The 19,674-nt window shown below is 48.1% G+C and overlaps 1 protein-coding gene across 1 annotated transcript in view; it reads left to right on the top strand.

The window, feature by feature from the left end:
- Positions 1–19,674, top strand: part of LOC119461990 (knirps-related protein) — a 114,368-nt gene that overhangs the window by 29,650 nt on the left and 65,044 nt on the right. The window contains exon 2 of the mRNA XM_037723352.2: positions 12,039–12,092. Within this exon, the coding sequence (XP_037579280.1) occupies positions 12,039–12,092 (54 nt within the window). The remainder of the gene's footprint in view (positions 1–12,038; positions 12,093–19,674) is intronic.

Below are 19,674 nucleotides of genomic sequence, written 5' to 3'. Positions count from 1 at the left end.
AGAAAAGCGAGGTGCAAGTGCAGGAGTCAGCGACAACAACCTCCAAAGCAGCCGCGCCGGCAGAGGGAACTCAGCGTGCCTTACATTATAAACAAAACAGCGCACTCACGCCTGCTCACCCTATATACATGTATATAGTTGGTGAGTGCTACATGGCTTCCAGGAACGACACGCTGCCCCGCAGAAGCCATTAATCATTATTCGCGATCCACGAAATGCACAACTGATGCGCACTCATCATGGGCGCAGGTTCACAAATCAACCGGCGAAAGTCCCGGCACCCTTTCAAAACGTTTCCGGCGGCGGGCGGCAGAGGGCAGTACAGGAAAAAAAAAAAAAGAAAAAAAAAAGAAAAAAAGGTGGATTGGGCTTGTTGATTGTGCGTCGGTTGTGTTTCGTCTTCATCAGATTCTGCGCTGTTCCTCTGTACGATGCCCAAAACATGCATAAGGCGCTTTGTTATTTAGGCACGACGTTTGTTTGGGATATACTCCCGTTAATTCGACCCTTGTGGGGCTGCAAGACTTGGCCGAACTATCCGAAAGGTCTAATTAACAAACGGCGGGAAAATGAACCAATTAAAAAAAAAGTGTATAGCTCGTAGTAGTTCATAATGCCTTTCTGCTTCTTGCCCTTGAAGCGTGACACCACTCCGCATGCGGCGACGAGCGCCGACATGTTTAAACGCTGCCTCCAGCATTGGACTGAAAGGAAACGTGAAGTTCTGAAAAGAGAAGTAAGAGAAAACTAAAACAGCTTCACGCCTAACGAAACAGTAGCGCCGTCTGCTGAATTCCTTGGGTTTTCCAGCCTTAGTAACCGCTGCGGCGCATGAGGGGATGCCGGTGGGGGTCGAATTAACAGAGGTGGCATGTTTTGGTGTTCGAACGAAATGAGTTTTTCATCTCATTGCTTCTCTCCGGGACTCTTCAATGTGTTCGAATTAAGCGAAAAGTGGAATTAACCGAGGTCGAATTAACGAGAGTAGACTGCATATCTGACAAAATAATTCCTGATCACTTTTTTCCTCCTCCTTCTTTATATCACATGGTCTGCAGTGGGCTTGCTTTCTGGCTTGATAAGTTCGCTTGTGAACTTGTGTATCGCGACTTGCGAATTATTCGCGGAAACGCGTCTGGTGTGCGTGCTTTTAATTGCTATATGGCTTTGTTCTTTGCTAAGTGTTTCTCTTTTTGTCGCTCGTCGGAGCAGTGTAGTAGCCGGTGCCTCGACGTAGCGGTAACATCTGGTTGCATACATTTAAGAGCATTAATCACTGATACGACGCAGTACTGCCGATTATTTTAGTCACGTCCTTCCGCTCTGAATAATGGGAACACGCGCTCGCTGTCGTCTTATCTTCCACGTTTAAACGCGCGTCCCGCCTGCTTCAGAACCTTCGTTCACACGAACTCGACGCGAACGGATCGAGTCGGAGGCCGAAATGCCCCAGCCCGACCCGACCACGTTTACATGCAATCTTTCCAAGCGGGTTCGGCGAGTCAAACCCACCCTTTGCAGGCGGGTTGGCCAAACTCGCCTCTCTCGGCCCGACCCGGTGGCGTTTACACGACACAGACGACCAGTATTCTTCATGACTGAGATCCAGGCTAGTCGGGGTGATTACACAATGCGAACAAACAACGCAATAAAAAAAATGAACAAGAATTAGAAGACGACGAACACAATGATGTTGACTAATGAGCCATGTATCGCGTAACGTGTTCCCAACTACACTTGCTTATGCTGATTTGTACGTGTTAGATGACAGCTGTATAATTTTTTTTTCTAGTTTTGTGTTGCGGCCGCCTTTTTGTACTTATACTTTCTTTTCTCCTAAATAAACTTTCAGTTGCGATTCAGTGCCAGTGTTCGTCGCCTCCCAATTCTTGTCAGTCTTTCTTTCTTTCTTTTTCTTTTTCTTATTTTTTTTTTCTTTTTTTGCGCTGTTTGTTCACATTATGGGACCAGTTTTCGGAACCGGGGACTAGACCCGACTTTGTCGGGTTCATGTGAACGTAGCTGAAGAAGGACGGTGTATGGTGGCTGCCTTGGAGAGAGAAGTGGAGAAAGGGAAAGGTGGGCGCTATCTTCTGCAGTCCTTGGGGAGCCCGGCTCAGCTCCATTCTGCCTCGGCAAGCTACGCAGAAACCCGAAAAAAAAAATCTTGAAACCAATTATACATACCTCGTTTCACGCTCAGAGTGCTCACCGTGAAGCATGGTGCTGCTGTCAATGTGTCACAGGGCAATACCCCCCTTTTCTTTTTTTTTTTCTTTTTTTCTTGTTATCCTGTGCTATTCAGAGAACTTCCCTGTCAGAGACTGTTCTCTGTCGAGGGGGCCCCCAACACACACGACCGTCAAAGCAGCCAGGGGTCGTTTAGAACACTTGCACTTGTGCAAGGTCTTGTGCCTGCTTAGAAACTGCTTTGCTTTACAAACGTTCACGTATGAGGCACCGTGCGATGGAGCTGATACTTCGATTTAAAGTTGATTCTTGCAAAATTGCGTCCCCCCCCCCCCCCCCCCCAAAGCCATTGTAGCGCAATTTACACGGAGGACGTGATGATGATGTTCTTTGGCATCCCCTTTGAAACGGAGCGGTGACAAATAGTCCCCTAGCCTGCGTGATCTAATCAGGTTTTGTTACATTTATCGCAGTCTAGCATGTTGCCAGTCTCTCTTTGATGTTTTCTTTCTTCTTTAAAACCTCTATCTCAATATTATTGTACATAATTAACGAATCTGGTTCTGTAAATTCCTTCACCGGTTTTTTTTTTTTTTTTTTTTTTTTTTTTTTCACCAATACACTAAACGTCTCTTACTTATCACGACTGCTGACCAGTTAATGAGTCCATCCGCTTTGAATCCCAGTGATTCTGGAAGGTGCACTCGGTGCGCACTCTCTCCCTCTTTTTCTCTTTCTGTTCCCCCTTGCCCCCAGTGTAGGGTACCAAACCGGACGCTCGTCCGCCTCCCTGCCTTTTCTCTCCTTGCTCTCTCTCTCTTTCTATGAAGGTGGAGGAGTCTTGCTGGGTGAATATCCTGGCATTACATTACGGTGAGCCGAGTCGTTTCCGGACATCTGTAGCTGCATACACATGTGCCATCCTGTTGCGAATGCGTGCTCCGATCTTTCATTGTTCTCAGGCAGCCAGCTCAGGCAAGGCTCTGCCCTTTGTGTTATACAGATTTTCCCTCCTGATTTCTTTCTTGTCGCATTTGTAAATCGCCATGGTATTTTTGTTTACATCCAATTTAGCTTCTCTGTTTCATTCACTTTCTTTTTAATGATTCCAGGTTGTCTGTTTGCACTTTCAATTACCCTGCCATTGGTTGCCAACTTTCTTGACCTCTTCATAAATTCCGTGTCCACGCTTTTGAGGTACAGGTATCTGTGCACTTTAGCCGCCAATTTCTTTTCATCCATGTTCCTAAGCCTTTCTTCAATACTGATAAAGAATACCATGGGCGCGCCTGGTGCACGCATTCCTTCCTTACTCTCTCTTCCTCCCATCTTTCTATTCGCTTTCCACAGATTAGGGTAGCCAACCGGACGGTTTTCTGGTTAACATACTTGCCTCCTCTCCTTCTCAATAATCAACCAACATGCCCAACAAGTTATTTTGAGGATCATACTTGCCGGAAGTACGAAACACGAGCACCGAAGCCCATCCTGCCATACAATTGACTGTCTGCAAGAATGTTGCTGCGCATGCGCGAGATGGTCTATTTTCCAACCAAATTACTTCCAGCCACAGACGAAGTATTATCCCATTCAAAAGCTTCGCCTTTATCATCCGAGAACCCGGCACACCCCTCACTCTGCAAGCGTTAGGCGGTGGTAAAGGTTATCGAAAGCAATAATACATTCCCTCTCAGTTGCCAGGCGAGGCTGTGAGGCAACAATGACCAGAAATTTTCAGAGTAATTCTCGCAAAGCCTCGCGGTTCCTGCCTAATGGGGAAGAGGACCGCACTTGGGAGAGAAATGTACTTTGTGAACGTGAGTTCTCCATTGAAAAACAGCCTTGCGCGGCAATCGATTCATATATTTTTGCCAACTGGATTTTGCTCGATATGCGGGACTGGGAACACTTTAGCGGAGTGAACATAGAGCTTTCCTTAATTGTCAACGACATGAGTCGCTCAACTGCAGCAAGCGAACACGCTTAAAAGCACTATAAACGAACCAGCCGGCTCAGTGTTTGTTAGCGCACGCACTGCCGGGAACACATGTTTTCCAACGTTAGAGGTCGCTTCGAATGTGGCAAATGGCTATGGAATTTTGCAAATTATGGACGTGTATACAAAAATGATAGAATGAACAGCATGTTCCGTATACCCTGCTAAATCAAGCAAGTTAGGTGACTGCTTGTCACCGCGCCGTTTCGAAGGAGATGCCAATAAATCATCATCATATGGAAATGGTCAATTCAAGACACTCTAAATTTGTTGAACGAGAAACAGCGCGCGCTGGGGGGAGGAGGCGAAAACCGGGTCAAAACAACTGAGTTGTAGCAATCTGTGTTATGTTTAGAGTATGAATGGAAACTGGAAGCAAAGAGCATGCATACACATACCGTCGGGAGATTTAAAACAATAAGAAAATCTAAGAAGACAGTCACAAAATACTATTGAAAGTTAAAAAAACGAAAGAAAAAAAAAAAGGGGGGGGGGGGGGGGGCTTAAACTGAGTATGACAGTATATGAGTAGCACGGCTTGTGAGAAAGTACAAAGAAATATATATGTAAATAAAAGAAATAAGTCGGTGCAGGAGCTATGAACAGCCCTGGGTCAACCGGGTGTACGACCACAAAAATATATAATAAATAAGGGCTACTGGGTATATTTGTGCCATTAGCATAGCATATGGTTTCAAAAACTCCCTTCGAAGCACTCATACCTGTTCGTTGGAGTGTACTAAACTTGTAGTTGAGATTTATATTTTCTCTTTATATTTTCGGTTTCTGGGAGAACGAAAGCTTGAGCGTGAAATCTAAAGATTAATTTAATCGAAATTTCTTAGAAAGACCGGCACGCTGGAATGGCAGCACCTACATATGCGCGCAAAATCTTTTTCCGTTTCCGGTGTATATTTCTACTTCTCGAAAGACACCAACACCACTACCCCTATTGTTCCCCTTTACTATCACTACTCCAAACCTCCATTTGTCCCTCCCGCTGTAATTTCCGGCCCGTGTTTCCTTTCTTTTTCATTTTTTTTTTCTTTCTTTTTTCGTTACTTTGAAATCAGCTACTCACACCACGCACCTGCTTATACTGCTCCCTCCTCCACCATTATGGGTGTGGGCGGTGAGAGAGCTAAAAACGCGTACATAAAAGCGCTGCTAAGGAAAGCGTTGCTGCCCGGACGAATACAATTGTCCACTTGTCGAAACGTTGCATCTACCGACATTATAGTTCGACCACTGCTCATCACGTGGAAACCATATCACTGAGGCAGTGGTATCGCAATTTTTCTTTTTTTTTTCTTGCCTTATTTATTAACTATATACTATATACACACTGTGGGGCGCTGCCATTATCATGATGCCCGCTCCGGGGGTGTGCACCCGCGGAAGCTGGATAGCAGCCGCGGCAGTTGGTACACCTGGACGCGGCCTAGTAGAGAGATGCTGTTCCATGCTTATCTGCCTGTGTCGGTCTCTGAGAGCATCAGCTGGCCGTCTGGCTCAGAGTAGTCGAAACCCTCATAAGCCACGACCCTGAGTACACGTTACAAAGTAGTCGGAACCCTCGTCTTTTTCTCGCGCGGTTAATTTATTGCCGTGTAAGTGCCCAGCTAGCCCCAACCGACACTTTACAGCAGTATTGCCGAGTAAATGCCATCACACTAAATGAAGAAATGCGTCCTTACAAGCATAGAGTTTCGTTTAAAGATTACTGGAGGGAACTCGGGCACTATGGCGTCTCCAGGAAGTTGCAAAGATCCTGGTTACGCCAGCGTGTTAAAAAAATGCGCAGTAAACGGATTTGCCTAAACGTTGCCCTCCTGGCTTCAAACGGCCTCGTGACTTTCCAAATGGATCATTTTCGTCGATATATTGCGTTATAAGTGGATTACTTCGCAACGATTAAGCCTGTGCGCATAAACTTACTGCAATCACGCGTTTAGAAAAACACGATTTCTCGGAAGTTCACAATAACGCTGCAAGAAAGTATCGAACCACAAGTACGAAGATTAGACAAACGCACGTAGGATTATACTCATCGTTCCCGCGACAGCTGGACGATCGCAGCTCCCTCTAGTAAATTTATGTAGGAAAGTGTGCGCGTAAAAGAAACCGCCTTAGCGAACACGTGCAGAAGGACACGTCGTGGCGAGGACGTGATGCACGTCAGCCAGAGGACGTCGTGGAGAAATTGGCAGGCCGTTTCCTGCAGACCCGTGCTCGATATGGCGGGACTGCGGTTCCGGGGCCGCGAGGATTACGCCAGCGCGCGCACTCAGCTGGCGCCCCACCAGGAAGAAGAGCGTAGGAAGGGGTTCTTCTTCTTCCTCTGCGAAATTTCGCCCCCCCCCCCCCCCCCTTCGCGCTTGAATGCCTCGGCGGAACGTGGCAGACGCCCAAACTGGGCCAGGCGCGCCCACGGTGAGAGACGGGCAGCCGAGGTGGCAACGAAAGTGTATCACCCAGATTTGCCGCGGCGGCCGACGCGCCCGAGCGCATAAATGATGCGCGCCTTGGCGGGGCCCTGCATCGCCCGTCGCGGCACGCGTCCTTGATGGGCCTATTTTTGCGGCGGCGAGAAAAAGGAGAGAGTCCGGCGCGGAGAAAGTAAACACGCCCCGCGCCAGGGAGAGCGATGGGCCACCCGCCGACGAGTGCGAAGCGGAAAAAACGCACCGTGCGTGTCCGGAGGAGGGCATACCTGCGAACCCATCATCAAGGGCCACAACGTAAATATCTCGACGGTTATAGAAAACGCACTTTTCTGTTCGCTCTCCCGAGAGGCTTCATTAACTCACAAGGCTAATAAACACATATACGTACATTATATTATTATTAGTAGTAGTAGTAGTAGCAGCAGCAGCAGTAGTAGTAGTAGTAGTAGTAGTAGTAGTAGTAGTAGTTGTAGTAGTAGGTGGTAGCATTACGTACACAACCGGGTCATTACAACCACAAAGCATCCTCTGCCGCGAGTTAATTGATTACGAGTGCGGTGGCGGATCTTTCGTGTATACCACTCTAAGCGGATGCTGCAAAGGAGGCGCGACAGGCAAAAGTGAAAGTATCCCCCCCCCCCCCCCCTCCCCTTCCGAGAATACTGCCACTGTACTGCACTACACGCCAAACTGACGGCGCACACAGTCGCGTCCTTGTTTCAGCCGCAGAACGCGCTCACGGTGTAGCGTTCGGGTTCGTGAAATTGTGCTTCAGCAGGTGCCCCGGCCACATTGCCCGCACTGGTCTCTGCCATTCTGCGAATGTCGCTCCTTCCCATTTCGCTTCTCGGTACTTCCCAATTCGGCCCAGTGTTGCACAGGTCGTGGAAAAAAAAAGTATTTTTGCATGCAGAATTTGTAGATTGTGTACGCTGGCCAAAGTGTTACTTAAAACAAAGTTTTTGCCGGCACGGATACAATGCTTAGTGTTAGTTCTACAATGTGCCATCGGCGAAGCAGTAACCCAATACAATCACCACCAAAATTCCTGGCGTGGTGCCGTGATTTGAAAAGCCACAGGGCGAAGAGCGCGGGGGAAAAAAGCCTTGTTCTAACCTTCAAATAAGTTTTGGTAGGGCCTCAGATGACAGCGGTTTCCTGAAGTTTTCAGGGTGTCTTAAAAAAAAGCACAAAATTAAAAAGTAAAACATTTGGAAACAGTAGTAGATTTCTGTATGGTTTTTCTGGAAGACGTCAAAAGTGAGCAGATTCCGAAGTTTTATCCAAAAAATCTGAAGGAAAAAAATTTTGGGCCTTTGTCAGATAAAACATTTGTTGAAGTTAGTGCTACTTAATTTCCCACTCGCTTCGTCCGCGTCTCCCTAAGTATAACTTGAACGTTTAAGCATCATGAATGCGTTTCGATAGACGATGCGACGAAGTGCCTAGTGTTGTTTGCCGTATAGACGCACAACTAAAATTTAAACTTTCCGGAAGCTCACGCCGGAGCGGCATAAACTCTGTTTCAACTACTTCGGCTTTGTGTTGGCTGCACCAACCAATTTCTGAAAAAATAAAAAATAAAGTGGGTGCGTGAAATCCTCAGCATGCACCAGATGTGATGAACCTGGAACCGTATTCTCACTGAATTCCTTCCGGGGACACCACTTTCAGTGCACGTCTGGGGGACTTCGTAATCTGGTGGATTCATGGCTGGATTCATAGACACCCTACCACTGTTATTTTCTGTCGCTTAGTTACGTTCATTGTCAGGATGTCCGCTGGATTCAGTCGGTCTCTTCGATTTGTCGTTCTAGACTGTCCATGACTGCCCAGGCAGTGCTTTACGCCAATTAGCGTTGTCGTACGCAGCGTCATCGGCTGTCCTGAACAGTCCAGGACGATAGATCGAAGGAGAGCCAGTTAAAAACTATCGAAGATGAATGATTGAATGATAAACGTAAGCGAATAGCCAGGCACGAACGTTCGAGTTCGATGAGGGTGCGCTTTGTGGGCATGTTACAGCACTTATTAGAGCAAAGTTAAAAAACCTTACACGATTTTTTTTAAATAAAATATAAGCGATAAAGGGCTGGCGAAGCGAACTGCGAAGCTATTCGCTTTATTAAAGGTTGTGATGCGCTTGAAGGGGTGTATATTTGTTGCAGAGAAAATATTTAAGTAGTTCTTGGTAATTGCAGAATTCATTGCAGAATTCCGTATAGAACAGAGCCGGTAACGAGAACATCTGTAGCATATCGGTGGCATATAAGCCTCATCGTTACCACGTGTCCTGTTGTCTCCAGCGGCGCTATCGGGGGCGCGGATTGCGACTGTCCTTCTCTCCCGATACCTTCTGCGCCAGAGAGGAAGAGGCGGTGGGAGAGGAGGATGGCTGGCCCTAGAGAGGCAATAATAGCTCGCTCCACTCCCACAAACCGGCACGCACATTTACTCGCGCAGAAACGCCGCCGGCCACCAAGAAACCCGACACGTACGGCAACCAAAGAAAGGTATTCGCTTTAAATGTGACACTATCCCAGAAATCAATCGATCACGAATACGGCCCTATGTATAGCTGAGGACACCTCTCAGCATGCCTTTTAAGACGGTTTGTTTCATGCTCAGCAGGGGCGGGAACTACGCGCTCTTTACAAAAACGCTCTCTTGACAGAAAAGCGGGAGATGACGTGAACATCCGGGATTCAGCGTCAACATTGCAACCTACCATTCGATGCTAAGTCTTGAGCTTTAAGTTTAGGCAAAAAACAAAAAAAAACCTTTTTTTTTACCATATAGCAAGCAGGATGACACGGTTACATTGTCCACGTACGTGAAGACGCTGCTTTAAAACAACTAACCATGATGATGAAATTTGAGAAAACAAGAGGATTTTCATGTTCGTGAGGTACCAACAGGTAATAAGAACCGACTGGGGAAAGGGAATTGCACGCTTGACGTGCCTTCAGGTCTCAGCAGGACATTACCTAAAGCCGTATTAGTAAATTACGTTTCCTAAATAGCGGCCCGATCATGCACCATCCATACCGTAAGAGGGGTCTTCGTAAGCTGAAAAAATACGTAAGAACAAAAAACGGGGGGCGACGCCGCTCTGAATTTTTTCGCAGAAGCTCGCCTTGACATCCTGGATTTTGGCAGCGTCTGGACGGTTCTAGTTAATCATTTACCAGTAAAGGAGGGCTTCAGTGCATGCTAAGAGCAGTGTAATTTTGAACCTAACAAGTGTCAAAAAGTTTTTTAAGCACGGAACTCGTCCAAATGCGAAGAGAATACTTTGAAATCAACGGCAACACACCGACTTACCGACGCTGAGGTTTCGTCGCGAAATTTACAACAAAAAAAGAGAGAGAAAGGGGGAACGTCTGGCTTTCGTATTTTTTTTTTTGTTTTTTTGTGTGTTTTTTACGTTTTTTTTTTTTTTCGTCGAGCGAGTGAAAGTTGAATTTTAAGAGAATATTTCACCTGTCTAAAGGAATTTAGTGCTGATGTTTAGTATAGCTCTATACGAGCAGCTAGAGTAACTTTTATGGGTGCGGCACTATTCTGGCCCATGCAGCGGCGAACTATTGACATGGCCTTTCATTAACAAGAAGAAAAAAAAAAACATGACGGAGGAGTTTCGTACACTTATATATGGTATATGGACTGCCATACTCCAACCAGCGCACAATATCACGCGCTTCAAAAAAAAATTTAATTATGGTAACAGTGCCTTCTTTCGGTAAAAAAAAAAAAAAAATGGGGGTAGAAGAATCTTGGGTATTATACCAGTGAAAAGACGAAGGGCAGAAAAGAGACACACAACGATTGGATTTTCTGTCCTTGGTCTGTCCTTGGTCCTTGGTCCAGAATGTGTTAAATGCCAACTGGGATAAGTTCGTATAAAACTAGGTCAAACTATCTTTCAGCATGAAATTTCTCATAATTTTGTCTGTATTTTTGCTTTCTTGTTTACTTTGCGTCGCATTGACGTGTAACATGATAATTCTTGCTGTCGAACATTTTCTTCCTCTTTGTCTTCTCTTTCTTGTTTTGTAAGGGTAACCAATATTTTCGCTCTTTGCGTATGTTCCTGTCCGCTGCGCCATGTTAAAGGGACCGTGGGCCTCGTCAAGCCGTTTTTTTTTTTTTTTTTTTTTTCTTTTAGTCCACGGCAGCCAGCGTCTGTTCTCTTCGGATTGTTATGCTGAAATAAAGTGATTTGGTACGGCACCTGCGCTCCACAGATAGCCGAAGCCCTTTCACTATCCTCCGTGCGCAAGAAAATCCTGACCGATCGGTTGTGAAAACTATGCGCAGCAACCTGCGCAGTGCAGCTTGCGTTTTTTTTTTTTTTTTTTCTTGAGTCGACGTGCGCAGCCTGGCCCCTCAAGAAAGCCAGCTTTCCATTTCAGTTCGGGCCTTCACGCATCACTATTGCAAGGTGTCGGTTAAGATAAATGTCGCTTCTTGCCGTTTCGCGACATTGGTATGCGTCCCGACGTTCAATGGGAAGTAATTAAATTCTGGGGTTTTACGCGCCAAAACCACCATCTGATTATACGTCACGCGGTAGTGGGAGACTCTGGAGACTGTTGAGCATCTGGGGTTCTTTAAGGTGCACCTAAATCTGAGTACACTAAAGCGTTTTTTTTTTGTATTTCGCCATTTGTAATTTTGTAATTTTGTAATTCGCCCCCCCCCCCCCCCCCATTTAAATGCGGCTACCGTGGTCGGGGGATCAAACACCCCGCGCTCAGCAGCGCGCATCATCATAAGCTATACTACGGGGCCGGTGAAATTTGTACGTGTGTACGTTTGTATACGTGTGCACGTATCGAGAAAGCTGAGTAGCGTTCTTGGTATACGCTGGAGCGAGTTTTATGCTGCGGAGAGTGCAGCAAGCCAATTGCTACTAAATAATGATTATACTAATTAGGGTATAACTAAAATAAAGCTTTTCTATTATTATTTTTGTTGTTGTTACAAGTGTACTTCCGGTGGCCAAAAATAAAGGTGAACAAGTTCCAATTTTTCTCGATGTTGAATTACGTCTGGGCCATTGCAGGGTTGAAGCGGATATCTTGTAAAGGGAGAAAACTAAATGCGCAGTCTTGCAAAAAGAACCTTACGAAATAAGCTCGGCCCGTTCGCCGGAGGCACTGCGCACTCCACGACGCGTGCGAGACCGTGTCAGGAGTCGGGAGGTGCCGTAAACAGTAATGCGATTTACGCAAGGAAGGGGTGAACAGCCGCGGACGCATTTCTTCGCCCGTGTTTACTTTAAAAGAACAAAGGAAAATGGGCTGGGAAGGAGTGAACTCGACCTTTTTGTCTTCTCTGCTTTTGTTCTTCTCTCACGTGCAGCGTCATCTCACGAGCGTTCCTTTGTCTTGTCTTTTCAGATGGAAATAGGCTTGAGCGAGCCCTGCATGCCAAAGGAATGGTGGCCGAACCGGGTAAATACCCTCTTTCTCACCTATTCTCGACCGCGGTGGTCCGAGCTGGGCGATGCCGCCACGACAAGGGCGGCTCGCGCCCACCACCGAATGGGCGGGTCGTGACAGTCACCGCGCGGCGGCGGCGAGGCCAAAAGGTCCCGGAGCCCGTCTCTTTGGCGAGGTCGCGACCCTGCCGCAGCATCGGCACTGAACCCGGGCGCCGCCAAGAACGGGCGCGAGCCGATATGCGCGCGGCCGAGCCAGATGACTTGCCCCGCAGCGGTCGGCCGCCGCCCAGCAGCCTTACCGTAATCCCGCGGCTGCCCGGTACGCGAGAACGGCCCCGTTAGACCGGTCGTCAGTCGCCGCCGACGCCGCGCGCCACAGTGCACATTCGGTGCAGGAGGACGTGTCAGATCCGTGAAATGACGCGGTTACTTTTCGGCGCTTATTATCGCCTTCAAAAATCGCTTGCGCTGCCCTGTGAGGTCGCGCGGAAGCAGGAACGTCGCATGCGGGCGGTACAGCGTTCTTATTTCTCATTTAGCCTGACGCGATCTGAAAGGGTGTCGTCGGTGCATTAGCGAGATTATACGGAGCAGCGCTGTAGACAAGCTGCGACGTTAGTATTTCCCGCTGCGAGGACTTACGGGTATCTCTTCTTTTTTCGTTAGCCGTACTGAACCTTACCTTACCTCTTTGTACTGAACCATACCACTTCATAGCAGGGTTCAAACTGAAGCTTATTCAGAAGCATAAAGATATCACTTCAAGGCACACGGTGACGCGGCCTATAGTACGTGCGCTTGTGCTGGTGGGAATCGTACCGTGCGGTTTTTTTACAACAGAGGATCAACTACTAAATGCATGTCAAAAATACGCGGGTGCCCTCCTTTGTCGGATGAATAAGAATATTCTGAATTTGTTGTTGCCGACATGGTTTCATTGCAAAAATATTCTAATGAACTTTCTGCCTTTTATGTTTGTGCCCTTTATGGTATGCCCATCCCCGTTCACATCAATGTCGTCTTGCTGCTGTATATATATATTCACAAGTGACAACAGCAAGACTACAAAGACGGCATTATAAAAGAAAGAAAAGAAACTGACGGCGACGGGACAAAGTGGGAAACGCAGATCCTTCTAAAAATATAATATCAATAATGAGAGACGTAAACCGTGAGGTAATCCAGGAGAAAGATGTATAGCGCAGTTCGGTGTCCTTGTAAGTTTGAGCTGTGTGCACACCGCATCCGATGCTAAAGCAGGAAGTAGGTAAAGTAGCTGCCCGTAACTGTTAGCTATACTCTCAATACTCACACCAAAGTAGTTCGACATAGCGAAGCAACAATTTCACTGGTGTTTGTGGGAAGCCTTCGGTTTCACCATACGCGAGTTCCGTGCTCGTGCTGCCTTTGAAAGGCTCTGCGCGACATCAAAGTGTTCCTTTTCGCCCGTTAACCACCAATCGGACGTTCCGAAAATTAACAGCGCGGACGTAAAAGAAAGGAATTCCGGGCCGTTAGTGTGAATACGAGTCAACAAGGATAAATTACGAATTATGTAATGCCATGTCGCGAGGAGAAATCTGAAACAGTGCAGAGACAGAAAGTAATATATGAAACGGCAGACGACGAAGGCAATTAAAGTGAGAGTCTAATGACCGGAAGAGACATCTACCATTTGTAAATGATGCTCACGTTATTCCAAGCAGTTCTTTTGTCCACACGCCCCGTACCGTGAGGTCCGTGCCGCGCCCTACTAAGTCGTAACCCTTCCCGCCGCGCTTGCCTCCTCTTTCTTGCTTCGTTCGCCTTTTTGTTTATTTGCTATTTGGCCTCGTTGGATTGCTACTGTTACTTGCCTTATGTGCTTCGTTTGTTCCTTAGTTTGTTTGTTTGTTTTTCATCGCATGTCGAATTATACTCACTGCGCTGTGTCGTTAAAATACGCTCTTAAGAACAAGGGGAATCTCTGGCGGGTCCTGTATGCGGGAGGAGCTCTGGCGCAACCCGACTGAGTGTGTTTACCGTGCTTCTTTGTGCACCGCGGTCAGAGTGAAGAGAGAGAGAGAGAGATTATACAGAGAAGTCATAAGGGAAAGGCAGGGAGGTTAACCAGGCCGAGCCCGGTAGGCTACCCTGCACTGGGGAAGGGGGAAATGGTGCTCCATTGGGGATTTCGAGAAATCCCGGTCACCACTACCAATTGTATACGCATGAGCCCGTCAGCAGTGATGGCTTGGAGGACACAAATCCATTTCTTGAGGTCGTTGGGCTTGAGCGATTATGTTGTGATGGTGCTGCGCTCTATCCCGTCGTGTCTGTGGACGACTTGCGTCCCTACTCCTCCTTCTAATCATCATCATCATCATCATCATCATCATCATCATCATCATCATCATTCTCGTCGCCCTGTACTCACTGTCCTTCCCCTCCCACAACCCTCATTGTGATGGGTAACCACTAGGAACCACGCTCCTCGTATGAAACTCCCTTCTCAGCTTTTCTGTCCTCATATATCTCCCAAACTTTTGTAGTAGCAGAGGCAAGTGATGTGCAAAGTGATGGACCGATTGGACAATCGCCCACTATCAAAACTGAAAGCTCCGGGCCAGTTGCTCCCAAAAAACATCCGCGCAGAACGCCTTATTCGCGCTATACTAAGATTCCTGCGATCTAAGGGGCTTCACGACAGACTTTAGGAACGCTGCCCCCACCACTCTACAGTGTACACGGTTTGTTTGTGCTCGTCTCTCTTTCTCTCTCCCTCCCCCTACCGCTCTCTTCCTCTTTTTATCCCCCTACTCCTTCGCGCCGTGCAGGGAAGCCAACCGGAACTACCTCGGGTTAACCTCCTTGTCTTTATCTGTATACTTTTTCTCTCTCTCTCTTTTGTAGTAGTCGTTAGTAGTAGTAGCAGTAGTAGAAGTAAGACTAATAACATTGCTTTTTATTTTGCACCGTGAACTTGTTTATGCTGCTGCGCCACTTTGCTGCTCCGCCTCTTCCAAATAAAAGAGGTGGTCCTAGAAACCAGTGCATCACCGGCGGACTTGGGACGCTCTAGTTGGCGAACGCTTGGTGTCATTCGAGGCAAGCCATAATCCCGCGTACGATCGGCGAAGCGTCTAATCGTCTAATCGCTAATCGCCTAGAAAGCTTTGTTTTGAAATCCTACCAAGTATATAAAGAGCCTCCTCAACCATAACGTGATAACAGCATTACCAGGCATGGCGTCAAGAGAGCACATGACAAATCTATACCGCTTCCCGTGTGCTATTCACTAATTCTGTAGGTGTACGCGGGTGTGCGCGCGCGTGCCAGTTTTTCTACCTCACTCTTCTCGTTTTACTTGATTGTTATGCAGTCGTGACCACTCGTAAATATATTGTGCCGTCGCTTTTTTTTTTTTTTTTTTGTAACCTTCATGATGATATCTTCGTGTTTTTTTTTTTCTTCTAATTGTAAGCGCAACTCAAAAATACTAGTCCTATTATCGGTACAAATAATTTGGACAGTTTGGTTTATCTTGTACACACAGGTTTTAAGAGCACTAAAGGTGACAGGGAGAAAGAATAGCAGGAATCATCTATTATGTCCGGTATATTCTCTTTCTTTTTTCTTATTTAAATTCGTCTATAAGGCTATTTCGGCATCATTAGCCAACGGCATCTACTCTTCTTTTATATATTTATACGTTACGCTCATTAAAGAGAGAACGGCAGATGAGGCACATGACGCATGCGTAATACTTACACACACAACACTATATTTTTAAATCGCATTTCCATTCATTTTCACGAACAGTTGGTAAAGAGATCTAAACACGGGAAGTAAGTGTCGGGGAGCAACACCAACATGTGTAATAGTAATAGCGAGAAAATATAATAATTAACGCAGTTTAACGTCTACACCTGAGCTCGATAGACACCGTGGAGGAGGGTTCAGGACTAATTCTGACCAGTGGTTCCCTAACCATTCTGCCTGTGTCTGCCTGTGCCTCTAGCATTCCGACCTGCGTGAAGTAACTGCGGTTCTCTAAAAGGCGCCCACACCTAGGTACACGAATGTTTTTTGCACCCCGTCCCTACCGTGGCTGGCAATCTTTAGGCCACAACCATGCATGTGTTCAGCAGCAAAACGCCACAAATACCAAAACTTTGTCGAAGGTAACAAAAAAAAAAAAATAGGCGGGGGGGGGGGGGGACACATATCACACAACGCGAACCTGAAACTTCGTTAGAACAAGATAATGGGCACTGAACATCGTGCTCTCGCGCGGTGAATCGAAGGCAAAGCGTATATGACAACCCTTTTACTTTACTGCCACTATATGCAACTATCATCTAAGTTTCAGGAAGATCGCTGTCGATGGAACGAGTGCGCAATCTGCGTTTCTCGGGGCCAGTGAGCGCTTTGCGCGAGCTCCTTGCGCTTACAAAGCTGCTCGCGGAGATGCAGATTTCACCCGCCTGTTTACCAGCACGCGGCTCTCGGTCTGCGCATAAACAGAGTAATGGCACTTGTGCCTCCGGGTGTATGCGTACGTCACCAGAACCGCCAAGGGCGCATCTCGTTCTCCTAGAAATGCGCGGTCGCTATATATATGCAAACACGAACCCACGCAAGTGGGTCAAGTCAGAAATCAGATAAAGAGTTACAAATCCGACAGGCGCTTACATGAAATTAATTAATCTCGGCGGCAGACTGCGTCGAAGGGACAACATAGCATTAGAAAAAAAGCGTCGGATTTTTCGTTGATGGCTACGCACCGCCACGCGACCTTTCCGCGTCTACAGGCACATTGCAAAACACCTTAGTCCGTGCAGGCGCGGTTGGTTAGACCTCAGCTCGGCCATCCCGGCTAGAGTCGGTTTGTGGCAGTTTGTCAGACCGGAATACAGTCGTCGGATTCACGTAAACGTTAGCGGGTCGGAAGGAAGGGTCGTCGAGGCGAGTTCAGTCAAACCGACTGCAAGAGGGGAATTGACTCGCTCGACCCGCTTGGCGGGATGCAAGTAAACGGGGTATAGGGTCGGTATCGTTCAGCTCGACTTCCGACTCGACCCGCTCGCACCTAGTTCATGTAAACGAAGCTTGCGACCAACCTGTATAGAGGAAAATTTCAACTGACACGAACCGCATTTGTCCGTTTCATGCAAGCGCGCTGACTGAGCGCTGCCAGTATACATCTCGGCGTTCCTGTGGGAGCGACTTGAGCCCAATACTGTGCGAGGAACGTCACAGAGCTGGCAACCGGGGCGAGTCCCGCGACGTCGCAGCACTGCAGTGTATGCACAGCACCAGGCGAGCAAGCAGGCCGGCAGCTCGTCACGCGCGACAAGCCCAGCGCGAAGGTGACGTCGCTGCGACGGCGTTGGGCGCGCGCGGATCCGCTTGGGCGCCCCGCTGGCGTCGAAGGCGAAAGGCCGCGCTCTCTCACTCCCTGCTTCCTGAGCCCGCAGGCGACCCAGTTTCTCAGTCGTTGAGACAGTGCTTACCGTCGTTACACCTGCCCGGAATTAGCATACAATTCCGTCCGCCGTGGTCTACGGCACCGACTTGGAGCGGAACATGACTGGCAAGACGCGGGTGCGCGCCCACAGCCGAAGCCGCCGCTATAGGTGACGACGAGGAAGCGCGCTGCCGGAAGGGCTGCCGACAGCGGTTACTTCAGCAGTCTTATCGGACGCACGGGTAACCGCTGGTCAATCGAGGCGTGACCACCGAATGTATGTGTACCGTCATACCTGCGCCTTGTAACTGCTGGTATATGCCAAACGTTCGAAGCACGAGGTCGCGGCTTCCGTCGCGGCGGCCGCATACCGACGAAGGCGGAACCACGGCTTCTGCATTCCAACGGGGGCAGGTCAAAATTAAATCCGGGGCCCCTACTCAGCGTCTCTCGTAGACTGGACGGGGGCGCGGGGGGGAGGGGGGGGGGGGGGGGGGGCTTTGGGATGCAAAATGCAAAATTTTATGTTATTCTACTAAAGCAATGGACGTGATGCTCTAAAGCAGCGCTGCGCCAGCCAGAGTACCTTTGCGAGCACAGCGATACGTGTCTTCCAATAAACCGCGTGTGCAACTTTCGGAGACAATGTACGGCACATCTGTATAGATGCGATTGGAAGGCGATTCGCGCAGGCAGTTGATGAAATCAGATTTCATCAACGGCATTTGTCCGAGCACCACATCGAAGCAACTTCGGTGGCAGAAAGCGATCCGCGTCGCAGCGAAATCGGGCCGGCCATCGCAGCTCGCTCATTTACGCAAGCGCTGATCAGCGGCCGTTCAAGCGCGGCTGGCCCCCTTTCGCGTGCTTCGTCACGGTGCCCAGGAAGTGCTCCGCGGGCCGTCGTCATCGTGGTCCGATCGTAAACACTACGCGCGCCCTGTGACATCTCGCAGCAGCTCGACCAGGCGTAATGCTGCGTTAGCATAGGGCCGTGCTGCACCGGCGCACATTACTGTGACAGATTGCATTCGACGCATCCGAGCTCGCCGCTGTGTGCATATCAGCGCGCCATTGTTCCGGCCTCCCGCTGGAGCGCGGTATTGCGTCTCCGATGCGAGAAGAATTGACCCTAATCTCCTGCGGTGTAGTACTCCGAGAAAGACCGGCCTGTTACCCTGCTGCTGCCGCCGAAGCGGTTTTACAAGCCGCGAGCCTGTAGTGCACGGCTGCGCGAGGTCAGCTGCCGCGAGCCACTCCGCGCCAGAGGCGCCTCTTTACACGCTCTCTTGTGGTTTAGCCAAATCAAATGGCTCCTCACCGCGACGAGCGCCGCCTGGTTCAATGGCGAGGCGAAAGTTATGTTCTTTTTTTTTTTTAATAAGTACCCCCTTTTTTTCATTACGCAGCCTGTGCCGACAATTGCTGGGAATTTGAGTATCGAGCGTATCGTGTCCAATAACCAATCAATGTTGGTTTGTAGGAAGCCCCGTTTGCAGTTCCTACTTTGGTACCTCCTCGATCCCGTATATTACTGTGACTCTGTACTTTGACAATCGTCAATAAAAGTGAAAATTGAAGAGAGAGATGAAAATTTTAAATATGGAGCAAGATCATCAAGCTTGCATTTACAATATCAACGCTTCATATAGTATATTTACTACGACTGATTGCAAATTGCGAAGTCAATGTTCGCTTGGCATGTTTCATGGTAAGCTGGGCGGGAATTCACACCACTGAGAAAAAGAGGAAACTAACATTTCCCCCCCCCCCCCTTTCTCCTTCACCCACACATACACACCTCAACTTTATAGAACAACTAAATTTTCTATTACGTACTGCGCGCTTTCTTGCAAAACGTGGCGAGAGTTGGCGGAGGCATTCTTGTGTATAGTTTGACCGGTAGATGTGACTGGCCCCGGTTGTAATCGAAGGCAGTTATTGCAATTACCGAGTGCTGACTTCCCGAGCAAGCCGCGTGGACAAATAAGCAAATTGCGTTCTGGTTGCTCTACGCAACTTTATCAACGTCAATTGAAGCAAAAAATCAGTAGACAGCAAACGTCGTCCTGCGAAATTTGTGATGGCGGTCATTGAAATCACTGTTAATAGCGGGCATCATCTCATCTTCCTTAACCTTGCT

This window comes from Dermacentor silvarum, chromosome 1 (genome assembly GCF_013339745.2).
Source record: "Dermacentor silvarum isolate Dsil-2018 chromosome 1, BIME_Dsil_1.4, whole genome shotgun sequence".
In the NCBI taxonomy this organism is placed as follows: Eukaryota; Metazoa; Arthropoda; class Arachnida; order Ixodida; family Ixodidae; genus Dermacentor; species Dermacentor silvarum.
The sequence above is the reverse complement of the archived record's forward strand: the minus strand, read 5'-3'. Positions and strand labels throughout refer to the sequence as shown.